Source organism: Blennius ocellaris (genome assembly GCF_963422515.1).
Source record: "Blennius ocellaris genome assembly, chromosome: 3".
Lineage (NCBI taxonomy): Eukaryota > Metazoa > Chordata > Actinopteri > Blenniiformes > Blenniidae > Blennius > Blennius ocellaris.
This window is the reverse complement of record NC_137652.1, coordinates 17380005-17392962: the sequence shown is the minus strand read 5'-3', so window position 1 is coordinate 17392962 and position 12958 is coordinate 17380005. Positions and strand designations below refer to the sequence as shown.

General features: G+C 40.6%; 1 protein-coding gene across 1 annotated transcript in view; it reads left to right on the top strand.

The window, feature by feature from the left end:
* Positions 1-9843, top strand: part of mslnb (mesothelin b) — a 28985-nt gene extending 19142 nt beyond the window's left edge. Inside the window, exons 48-64 of the mRNA XM_080521109.1 lie at positions 657-875; positions 1004-1171; positions 1985-2134; positions 2236-2300; positions 2393-2522; positions 2945-3030; positions 3109-3238; positions 3871-4061; positions 4142-4232; positions 4345-4465; positions 4542-4726; positions 6036-6191; positions 6280-6416; positions 7235-7380; positions 7465-7559; positions 7849-8167; positions 9408-9843. Of these exons, the coding sequence (XP_080377235.1) occupies positions 657-875; positions 1004-1171; positions 1985-2134; positions 2236-2300; positions 2393-2522; positions 2945-3030; positions 3109-3238; positions 3871-4061; positions 4142-4232; positions 4345-4465; positions 4542-4726; positions 6036-6191; positions 6280-6416; positions 7235-7380; positions 7465-7559; positions 7849-8167; positions 9408-9493 (2475 nt within the window). The 3' untranslated portion in view covers positions 9494-9843. The remainder of the gene's footprint in view (positions 1-656; positions 876-1003; positions 1172-1984; positions 2135-2235; positions 2301-2392; positions 2523-2944; positions 3031-3108; positions 3239-3870; positions 4062-4141; positions 4233-4344; positions 4466-4541; positions 4727-6035; positions 6192-6279; positions 6417-7234; positions 7381-7464; positions 7560-7848; positions 8168-9407) is intronic.
* Positions 9844-12958: the final 3115 nt, after the last annotated feature.

Here is a 12958-nt window from a genome sequence, read left to right as displayed (position 1 = left end):
TTTTTTTTTTTTTATTAAAAAAAAAAGAAGTAAATCATCAGTTACATTATACATTTTCTTTTTGAAACATTTTAATTGTATAGAAAATTCTATTTTTCTAAAATCCAGACTATATCATGGGGTCATTAATCAATTCCATGCTTTGTTTTGTAATGTTTAAACAAAATGTCCAGTTTTGAGATCTTTAAGCTAGGATGTCAAACGATAAAAAAAAAAAATCTTACAGTAACATAAACATGTGTGCTCACCACTGCCTCCTACAGTGAGGAAGAGGCACTGATCGCCTCACTTCCTGTTTCATCGTTGTTTAAAAAAGATCAGCTGGACAAATATATTTTGAACAAATATCCAAAAGTAAGCTTTTTCTATGAAAAAGTGATGAATTTTAATAAAAATATGAGCCAACATCATACTGATAAAAAATTATAAGAGGAAAAACGTGTGTCTAACTCACAGAATCAAACCTGTTTTTGTTAGCTATCTGTGGTGAGGCTCTTGGTAATCACTATTAAAGCGAGAAATACACAAATTCAGTGGTTTAATCATTAAAAAAAAAAGTCATTGATAAGAGACTTAGGAATGCAAGTCCCTCGGGTTTTTCTGTATTCATTGCACTTAATATACTTCTTAAGGCAAGCCTTTCTTTGCTTCTGCAGGTCTCTGCTGCACTGGCTGGTAACTTCGCTGGCAACCTCACTGCAGGGGACATCTCTGCTCTGGGCAGTGAACTCACCGGTCTCTCCTCCGGCCAGCTCAGCACATTAGATCCCACTCTCATACTGACTTTCCTGAGCACCTTCAGCAATGTTACGGACTGGAGAATCAGTCAGGCCAGACTCATCATCCAGGCTCTGATGGATTCAGGCATGATGCAGGTAGTTGCTGCGTTTCCTTACACACACTCAGGTTGTGACTTTTGAGCAAACCACTATGAATGTAGTCATTTTTTTTGGAGCTTGTTTTCTCATTCGTGTGTCACCTCTGCTCCTCTCCACCCGATCAGATCAACAGCTCATCACTGCTCATGCTGGGCTCTCTGGTCATGGGTTTACCCTCCAACGTGTTTTCGGGCATCAGCCCCTCCCAGCTGATCATCGTCTCCCAGCACTCTTCATTCCTGCAGCACTTGACATCTGCACCCTTGGTTGTGCAGCAGACCTTTGTTACTCAGGCAAGACTACTTCATTTTGAATTATAAGTCTCCTTTTTGTAACGCACATAATCGTAACCGGTCAAATACATCAATCGGCGATAGATGATGTGACAGCTCCCTAAACGTGAAAGGGAACTTTATGATGACAGAATTTGTCACAGAATAGATCCTCAAACTGGAGTGATATTCAAACGTTAATCAGCATTCATGTAGCCAATAAAGGTTTTCTTTTCACAGACTAAAGCTTTATGTCCACATTCATTTACCATAAAGCTGCAGTCGTATCTTTTTTACGTGTTTGCGTAGGGCCCAGTCACACATACTGAGGGTTAGGGTTATACATTTGTACCATCCTGCTCATGGTACAAATGCATGTTTCGGACAAATGTGGCACAATTTAAAAAAGATATATTTTTTTCCCCCCAATATTTAATACATATTTAGTGCATCGCTCACTTCATTGTGCATCTGAGAAATGAGCTGTAGGTGTAGACATTTCATATATATAAGTATAATATTTCAACTCGTCGAATTGCAGTATATTTACAGGTAACTCGGTGTGATCTATGTCATGTAACAGTTGTTGTATTTGAGTACAAAGTGTCATTACTCTTTCACCTTTACATTACATGATAGTGACATTTTACTTTTCCAACGTACCATAACTGTCTATCATATTTTTTTAAGGAGCTGAAATAAAAGCAGACAGGTCAGAGACACGACAGCCTGCAGTCGGTTCAGATCGTGCGTCACCGTGTCCCGCTGCGATATGAGACGGTTGAAAGGTTTTCCAGCGAGAGTTCACTTATTTTCCCGTTGTCTTTCTCACAGATCGTATCAGCGGACAGGAGCAGCGAGAGGATCATCGAGAACGTCCCGGATGACTTTGCCACTGAGATTCCTCGAGCTCTGCTGCTCGGATTGCCAGACACCTCCGGGGTCATCAAAAGGCTCAACGGGAAGCGATGGAAAAAACAGCAGGTAGAGACGTGGCACGGCTACGAGGCCCTTAGCATACTCAACTATTGTTTTTCGTTTCCACTCTGTATGTGGTAATTATACTGATTTCTTTTTGTTTTTAGGTTGAGCTGTTCTTTAACATCATGGCGACAGAAACTGCAGCGACGCAGCTGGGAAGTGCAAACAAGTGAGTTCCCAGTAGAGAGACTTTTCAATAAGTCATAGCGCAGTCTGTACGAGGCTGACTGAGTGTGTGTTGGTGCGAATGTGTGCGTGCAGTTTGTCGTCCTCCGTGCTTCAGGGGTTCACCTGCACCGGGGTGAGGACCATCCAACGGAGGCAGATCAGGAGGCTGATCCGAGCCTGTCGCAGGAGAGGGAGGGACAGGGTCCCACTGGTGGAAACTCAGGTGAAAAGAAGTCAGATGGATGTTTATGACACAAACATGTGAACACAATCTCCCCTTTGGAGGATTCCTCTTATTGAGGGAGCAAGGATAAACCACGTACAGCCATAGAAGACGCCAACGGCCACTTTGACATTGATAATTGAGCAGTCTTCATATTTTACATGACTTGTTTCTCGAGAAAAACATCGTTTGGCACAAAATGACATTTTACATAAGAAAATATTTGTCTGAATTTGAGCTTTCCTTATTTTTACGCACACTGGGAGATCGAAAATCCATCTGAACGGATACAGCTTCTGCACGCATAGCTTCTGTGTATAAACACTTGTCACAGCAGTACAGAGATGGGAGAAACAGTTCTCATAAAACATCACCTGACATAACCTGACTGTTGATTCCTAACATTGCTTCTCCTCGCTCAGCTGACCTGCATGTACAACCTGATCAGAGACGATTCAGAAATCACGAGCTTCGAGCTCTATCCTCCGGACATGCTGCTGTACTACGAGTAAGACTGAGGCATGTTTCATCTCATCAGTCTGGTTTTTACAACAATGGCCTGATTGGGTTGTACTTGTGTCTGCAGTTACTCGCTGGTGCCGACGGCCAGCTGCAGGTCCTACTTTGAAGAGCTGGCTGATGCAAACTTCTACGTGTTCTCCTCGACTCTCAGCTCCAGACGGACTGCTCTGATTGATAATGCCAGGAGCTGCCTGGTGAGTGTCTGAACCTTGAGCTGTGACATGCACTGGTCCCAGGCTTTACAACAAGGCAGTGCATTCTACTGGCATTTTGAACAATTTATATTTAAAATGCTCATTCTGAGAGACAGAAACCCAGAGAAAATACATGATATGATAGACTCATACAGTTTTGGGAGAGGATATTTGTTAGTCTTTGAGCACAAGTCTTAAAAGATTTTAAAAAAAAAATTGTCTGATAAATTCTTTTAAGGCAGGTGAGTAAATGTACCGACTGGTTTTTCAAATCCTACTGAGACATCAGCACCTTAATCTTTGCATAGTCTTTGGTTGAAACGGGCTGCCAGAGGAACAAAACAAAACAAAACAGGTGATGAGATACGAAACTCAAGCCATTGTCAGATCCAAACAGGATTAGCTTGTAATGCTGTTGTCTGAGCACATCGAGACACGCTGTCGGCTCCATGTGAGGGTAGGAAAATAACAAAATATAAGTGAGGGCTTTTAATATGTCCCAAGTACATGAAAAAGCAATAACCAGCTGATAAATGATGACACAAAATGTCTACATATTCAGTTATTTTACCAGATTTTTAAACAACCTCTGTTCTTTTTTGATGATTTTTTATTTATTTTAATTTTTTTAGGGTATCACCAACACAAGCTTGACGAAGGATAACGTGTTAGTTTTGGGAAACATGTGCTGCGTTGTCGATGGATCATACATAGAAAACTCTGATCCGTCCATCCTGGATGTGCTCAACAACTGCCAGGATCTCACCGATGGTCAAGCGGCTGCAGTGGAGACACTTCTGCTGAGTGGAAACACACAGCACGGGTATGTAAACAGCACAAACACACTAACTCAGCTTTCAGGTATACAACCTTTAAAATGTACTTTTGTTTTCCAATAACCAGAGTTCCTGCGTCGTGGGATGAGCAGACTCTAATCGACCTCCAGATGTTGCCCGTCTATTTAACATCCAACTTCTATGACAACTTTGACACAGTGAGTCACCCACAAACACACTGAGCAGGAAACTTTACCCGTTCTCTTTTAGATCTGCATCAGCACGCACGACGTATGATGTTTCACGGTTTTCCGTCATTCCTGTGAGCAGAGAACAAAGCGCAGGTTCCTGAGGCGTTTCCTGAGAACTTTCCAAGTCAGCAGGCAGAAGAGACGTAATCTGAAGAGACAAATAAGGCAGTCTATCAGGAGGAGGCCAAGACGATCGACAGGTCAGTGTCTCTGCTGTCCCCTCTGCACTTTTTACGCTTTGAGGCTTTAACATTGGCGTGTTCTTCTGTGTTTCAGAGTGTTCCGTGGGAGAAATCACTCAGGTGACTATCGGCGATGACCTGTTCCCCTTCGACTATTTGGAGATAAACCAGTTCAACAGCTGTCTGTCAGCCCTGACGGTCAGAGACAACCTGGATGCCATCACCGAGAAGGTGGATCTGGATGAATATCTCACGGTTGTTCTGAGCAAGCTGCACCAGGTCAGTTCACAAGAGGGGGTGACTGGTTTGTATCTCAGGTGCTGAGGACAGCAGAGACAAATAAACTGCGACCCCAAAGTCTGCAAACTCACCAAGCATGGGACGAACACAAACTGAAAGGACACAGATCAGCATTATACGTAAACACAGAACATATGAGGGTGCAGGAAACAGAAACAGGTCGACTCTGCATGGAGGCACAGCAGACCGAAACACAAGTTAATGAAAACTACTTAATCAGTTATTAGTTACTTCATAAAAGAGTGGTGATGCTATTTCACAAGTTATTTTGAACAGTCTCTTCTTATCAGGATGTCTTAAGGTTTTGTACATAATTGTATTGTACATATCAGCACCCATTAAGTTTAGATTAAATCACATTATTTCTTTAGAAGTTAGACAGTGAAAACCCTTTTTTTTTGGTTCATTTGAATTAATCATTCATTATCAATGTCTCATGTTCTAAACTGCAAGTATTCCAGAAGAGGAAGCATGAGTTGGAAGTCATGCAGAATCTGAAGAAAATAAATTTAAGTACTGATAAGAGGAAAAAGCAGCAATAGAACCGATACCCAGAGATCTCATATAAACCTTTATTTGGTGCCACAGATACATCACAACTTCTGTGCTGGGACTCCTTCAGTCAACAAATATTTTTGTTTGTGCATCAACAACAGAAACGTTAGTGATGTTTGTTTATAATAAACCAATCTCTTCTCAGTTAAGGGGAAATAGACAAACTTTGTTCTTGCAACTTATGTAGTCAGATAATTACAAGAATACACATTTGGAAGAGAAAACTCTATATAAAGTCTAGAAATTGACTATACAGTTGTATTTTCATCCATATTTTTTTGCCTTGATTTGCTTTATGTTTGTTTGTTTTGTTGTTTTTTAATTTGTGTTTTTGGTTTGAAAGATGTTATTTGTTTGTCACGTGCCCGAAATAAACTTTTCCTGTTTATATATATATTTATTTGAAAGATTTTGGTGGCGTAATTCGCTATCTGTCAGCTGTTTCTTGTCGTTATGTGAATCCTCTGAAGTAAAAGTCGCAATTTATTACTTTCCAATATCTTAACTCTGAATATATCTGAACTGTTCAAAGAAACACAGGACCACCACATGTGAAAGAGAGAGAACAAGGCAAAGTACCGGTAGTTAAATACAACAAAAAAATTTGACAATACGTGAAAATTAAGATAACACAGGGAAGCAAGGCCTCAAGGTCAACACTAAGGCTCTGACATATTACTTATGTAAAAGTACAAGTGACGCAAAGTAATAGTACTTTCTCATATGTTTCCAGGCTTACAGCTCCTCCATCCCAGAATACCAAGTCCAGAACTTAGGCCCGGTGTCCCGCGTCGCCTCTGTTGAAGACGTCCAGAGGTGGACGATCACTCAGGTCGACACTGTCGCATCTCTGATGGACTCAACAAATGGAGAGTGGAACGCAAGCCTGGTGAGCAAATGAAATGAAGCGTATCGTCCGTAATAAGTCTTTCGAAGCACATTCATGTTCTCACCACAGCACGTTGGTCCTCCTGCAGGCCGTCGCCATCGTCTCTAAATACCTGAGCATGGAGGGGAATAAACTCGGCAGTGCAGAGCTCAACTTCATCGGAGGACCAAACCTGTGTTTCCTGGACATCAATGTCCTGACGAACATTTCCCAACAGAGCCTCAGGTAAGAAGTTTGGAGAGGAGTTTTATTTCACCAGTTATTACACCACAGTCACAAAACCATGTAAGCTTAATTGAAATGAAATTATACTTGGTTTTCGAATTGCAAAAAAGAGAAATCAGAATTTTTAATTTATCTTTTAGCTCCTTTCATTCAATGGAGTATTACAAGTGTCAAAAGCCAGTCAGGATGCTGTGTTGTAACTATTAGTGTTTTCATGTGCCAAATACTGACACTATACATTTTATTAAAGCATGCATTAAACAACCAATATTGTCATAATATATTTGGCATTCAAACAGATTGCTATGGAAACATGTATGACATTTTCAGGTAATTATATGGGTGAAAACCAAAGTTATGACATGTTAACTTTTGAAAACAGGCCACATGGAAATGAAGAGAAGGAGAAAAAGAGGCGTAGAAAAAACTAAACAATGCTCTTTGTTGATATTGATTCCTTCATCTTTCTTGTTTTTAATTCATTGTTCAGTGTATCTCCATGGTTGAGTATTTTCGATGCTTTTATGGAATAAATGTAGGAAGGGTAAACCCAAAGGTCTCTTCTAAGGAGCCACTGCCACCTGGTGGTCTATTGACAGAATAGGTTGTTTTTTTTGTTTTGTTTTTTCTTAAGAGTTCAATAAACAGAGATGGGCAAAGGGAATTTCATAAACACAGTGACTGAATAAAATGTTTGGCCTCTTACAAAATGCAAGAAACATGTTTGAAAAACACGGACACACAAGACAACCACAAACGTTCTCGTAAGTTACCTTGGTTGTCTCATCTCTTACTCGGTGTGTTTGGCTCTTGTGCAGAGAGGCCGATGCCTTGAATGTGATGAGCTGCTCTTCAGCGAAACAACAGGAACTCTTCAACATCGCCACGCAAGCGTTTGCCCGAAGCACCCGGTCTACAGACACTGTGTCTGCCGAGGAGTACCAGCTCACGCAGCCTTTCCTCGGTCAGAAACGTCACTCCGCAGACACACACACACATCTACATGGGATGGGACAAAAAGTTTGACCAGAACATTGTGTCCTCACAGGCGGTGCGAACTCGGAATTTGTGCAACGCTTGGCGAGGTCGAACATCAGCATGGACTTGGCTACCTTCACCAGCATGAATGAGAACGTTGTACTGGTCAGTGCTCTGTCTGTGTCACTGAAAATCACTGCTCTCAAATATGCACATTAGAGCTTTCACTGAGAGACCGTTTCCCAGATCTAGAAAGTGTTTTGCTCTGATTTTTCTTGACATTCTTCAAGGGGGGGGAAACTTTGCCCTATTCTTGTGATCTATGGGAACCCCTCAGTGGGTGTCTCCAGCATAGCACGGAAACTTGGTTAATGAAAATGTTTCTGGTGATTTTCAAAGAACAAACTGTGTATTTGCACGTTAGGATAAAATGTATCTGCTCTTCCTTCTTTAGAACCTGACTGTTGCTGAAGTAAAGGGTCTTCTTGGCAGCAACTTGCCTGATCTGAAGTCCTACGAAAATCACACGCTGGTGGAAAGCTGGGTCAGCAGGCAGTCACAGTCAGAGATCAATACGCTGGGACTGAACCTCATGGGGGGCAGGGTAGACCCCACAATCAGACCACAAGCTACTACCGCTGGGTCCGGGTCTGGGTCCGGGTCTGGGTCTGGGTCCGGGTCTACATCCGGTTCTGGGTCCGGTTCTGGTTCTGGGTCTGGGTCTGGGTCTGGGTCTGGGTCTGGAGGCACCACAGCCACTCCAAGCACAACAGGTGAGTTCAAAGGTCACATTATGGGAAAATATTACCCAAAAGCTGCATTGGCAATACCTCCATCAACCGACCAACCAACTGACTGACCAACCGACCGATCAACCATCCACTGACCAACCGACTGTCCAGTCGACTGACTGACCGACCAACCAAGCAAGCAAACATCCAACCATCCATACACTCTTTGTTTGTATTTGTATTTCAAAACAGAAAAACATACTTGAGGAAATATTCTTCCACAGACTCAAATTTGAGTTACAACACAGAAAATATCTAAACTATATACATATATATTTTTAAAAGTCTGTAAATTGCAGCAGCTGAGCCTCTCACCACCATAACAGGAGTGTTGTTATTGACAGCTGACATGGTGCACAACTCTGTTTACGACATGGTAAAAAGAGACGCCAACGTAAACAACTCAATCATTCAGACATTGTACAACACGCTGCATATTAAACAATTAGTATAAGCTTCTTTCTAATATTTTTTATATTTGTGAAGACAAACGTTAAATCAATAATACATTTTCTTGAACAGACACAATCCTCAATTAAGGGAAATGCTGAAGAAGTAGAAGTAGTTCTTAAAAATAGTTCATTATGAGTTCATTTTCATGGAAGTTTGGTGTCGAAAGCTCTCAAAAGTCACTATGGCTTTATTATGGTCTGTGTGAATGCAATGTCTGTGTTACATTTTAAGAGAATGCCATCAAATTAGGAACAAATGCTCATCTGTACTCTGAAATAAGGTTATTAGATTGTGGCTTGTTGGCAGGCTGGTTCAGTGGTTAAATGGTTCGTAATGTTGCCTCACAGGAAAAGTCCTGGTGTGTGTCTGCATTGTGTCGATACTGACAGTTGTAGTTAATCCTCGACATTTGCAAGAATGACCATTCAAAGTTGCTGGCAGGGAAACTAATGTAGTTGTAGTTATTAGTTGTGTTCTTCATTGCAACAGCAAACAGTCAAACAGCAACACTTTCTGTTTGAAAATTGTTTGTTTTGTTAAGTTTCAGCTACTTTTTCAATCTGTAAATCTTCAAATACACATTTGTGAAAGTACATGATTACGAAATTGAAAATGTTGTGATCCTGCATCATTTTGATTGCATTCACACAAGTAAAAACGTACACATATTTTCCACCAATAAAGAAAAAGGGACTCTGTATTTCTTCTTAGCGTAAAGAAAAACATGAATGCTTTTTAATATCTGCTTTTATTGTGTTGTTTTCTGTAGCCGATGGAGTCGGTATCCGGGCAGACGCTGGCTTCTCCCTCCTCGTCCTCCTCACAGTCCTCATCACATCCCTCACCACCACATAGACCAGAAGATGAAATCATTTTATTTATCAATAATCAAATGTTCGCCATACTGTATTGCTCACTGTGAGGAAATATTTTATGTGCTAGCGATTTACACTAGCGATGTAAATAATAGATTCTTGATTACTTTTGTCTTCAGCAGGACAAGTTATGAAACCTTTTTTGCCAATGATTTTTACACTTATATATATCCGTCTAGATCTATTTTTCACCTGGTGGTTGGATAGTTTGAAGTTCCACTGATTAATGGTGACGTTTCCTGTTTGTGTGACTGTTTCCATGTGGAGATGGACTTTCTTCACACAGGCTGCCGTTACCACTTCTGTTTGACAATATTAATAAATACACCATGCCCCCTGACAAACTCAAAGCTCTCTGGTTGTAAGTTTATTCGTACAAGAGTTGTAAAGTGATCACATTTTATCTGTATCAAAACAAACTCAGTTACATTTATCTTGTTTTTGAATAAATAATAATTAGAACAACCTGTCAGAGCCAAAGGTTGTAGTGAAAAACATAAAATTAATATGTCATAAAACCATAAGAAAATGTTACCACCTGTTGATTATTTGACTCATCTATGCAGCTGTAGCGTCATTTTATAATCGTTTATATGTTCCCAGGACGGTCTTGCAGGCAGGACAGGTGTGCTTGGCGTCTCTCAGACGGTCCACACAGAACGGGATGAGGCAGCAGCCTAAAACAAACCTGGAGAAGAAAGTAAATGTTACGATCATGATAACATACATTTACAATGTCACATTGTGGTCAGCTTCCTGATCCATTGTACATATTTGATCCTCGAAAAGCAACAAATATATTTTTGTATGTATGTATGTTAGATCTACTTCCAAGATCCACAAAACAAGATTGACCTGTGCTGTTCATTTGAATAACCCTTAATAATTATTGTAAAATATTGTGGGTTATTTGGGAGTTGTGTTTATGATTGTGAGTCTGAACTGACTTTCAGCCACACAAGTCTTTCCTCATAAGTAATAAGTAATTTTTAGCTCAACGCTGAACATCCTGTGTAACACAACATAAGCTTGTTTTGGATTTGATTGTAAATCCAGTGTTATGATGAATACTTGGTTTTTTTTATTTTTATTCCATATTTATGCATTTTAAAGCTTTAAATCTGTCTTTTTATTCACATTCATTTTACTCAAAACACCCCGTCCCAAATATTTAGGTTTTATTTAAATTGACTGTGAAAAAAAATGTATCTGAATGGAAGAAGGCCTGCTGGGCTCTGTTTCTGTGCTGACGTCCAGTTGTCAGCCCTGTTGATTATTTATATCATCAACACAAATCAAAACTTATCAAACAATCCAAAATGTCCCCTTGAAATAATTTGAAGTACTGGATTTTGTGGAAGACAAAACGAGCTTTTCTCTGTGCTCCAACCAAAACACAGAGTGATTTCAAAGAGCTGTGGAGCAGCAATAAGGCTGGACGATTTACAAGCTGATGCAAAAAATGAAGACACGATGAAGGAACACATTTGAAAGTTCCTCTCACCCACAGAAGAAGAGTCCTCCACAGAAAAGGTAGGTGAGCAAACCGGAGGTGTGGTCCACCTGGGTGAGGACCACCTGACGGCAGGTAGGACAGGCGGTCTGAACCGGCCTGTCTCCTAATGGACCCACCACCACTACGCAAAGGAAAGGATGGACAGCGCCACGAAAAGGTGAGGATTTCAGTGAAGTCGTGGCAAATCTGGAGCCTCGTTGCTCCTCTTTAGTCTAAAAGTGTCTTGAAATCAGACAGTGTGGAGACTCACCTACAGGCACTTGTACATTTGCCATTTTTGCTGTAAATAATAATAAAAAAAATTGAATAAAAGTGAATAGAGCAAAGCAAACGCAAACATTCATCAGTAATGATAAGTAGTGTATGTTATCATTGAAAGAAATTATCTTTCAAGAGATGCAAGTTAGAAACTGCAAAAAAAAAAAAAAAAAAAAAAATCCCCCAAAGGTAAAGTGAGAATACTTACAGTTTGTGCAGGTTTAAGGGGGACAGCAGAGTTTTTCAACTGATCAGCAGAGCAGGACTTTCTGGTGTGTCACACCTTCACTGGCTGGATTGTTTACGTCCACAGGAGTCATGAGACTTCATTTTCTCAGAATCTGGTTGATCCAACCCAGACACAGAGAGCATCACTGCCATTTGAAGCTGTGCACTGAAGGCAAAGACATACAAATCAGTCCTGGTTGTCAAGATTGTGTGAATAGGCATTAATAGTTATGAAGAAAATGAACCATAACAAGTTGTTGCTGCTGGACCGTCAGTTTAAACCTGATGTCAGTGAGAAACATTTCGGATATATAGTAGATGCTTGTTTCTGAGTGATTGAGTTGCCTGCCCGAAAACTGATAATCCTCCATTCACGGTGAAATAAGCAGCACATGTTCCTGCTGCTCCACATTAGTGCTGACATTTAACTCTTTATTGGCCGTGGCAGGGGTGAATTCAGGGTCACGATGCGTCCATCTGCTGGATATACCAACAAGGTTTCAACAAATTTACAATAACTGATTGAAGTACAATGTGCAAAACGTTCCATAATGCACATGCAGCAACATTACAACAATCCATCAATGTTCACATTGTTAACACATCCAAACTGAGACACATTTGAAAGTAACGAATGATCTACTTTTCCTAGTTTGAATCTTTTTTTAATTTTTTTAAGAAGAGACTAGAGCCGCTGCTGGAGAAAAGTAACTTTGCACAAATCTAAGCACGCACAATCAGAACGCAGTATAAACACACACCTCTCTCCCTCACAATCACGTTATTCTACGTCAGTTTTAACCAAGCGCCAAGAAGCAAATCTTAAAATTCCAATGCCAGTCCTTCAGCCTCAACCTTCAAAACCATGAGCGCCATCTGGTGGAGTCAGAAATGAAAGACAGTGGTTCATGAAGCTCCATTTGGCCATCACTACTAAACAGGATGAAGAGGTATAGATTGATGTACGAAAACTCCCAGATTATTCATTGAATAAAAATAAACAAACTTGGACACGCTTTGAGATACACTGGCGGATAATAAATGTAAAGAAACATTCAGTTCGGTCATGATGGGAACCCAGAATTACCCAGAAAAAACCCCAACAAAGCACAGATTGTTCATTTTTCTGTTGCAAACCAACGAAACGTTCACTCATAGGGCTACGGTTAACTTTCTCACGTCCAGCTAGCAATTTTCTGTATTCACCCTTTAAAGAAAATCGTCTAATATCTCTCACTAACGAGAGATAATCAGTGTTGCTCACATCGCCTGGCTGTGGTCATAATGTTATGGCTGATCTGTGCATGTTATAACTGCAAACCTGAACCAACGCTGGAAGCTTTCCTGAGATGGACTGACCCCCCCCACACACACACACACAGAGTCCACAACGAAGCCCAGTAATACAAGAGGAACTTTATTCTGATCAGTAAAAACCGGTGC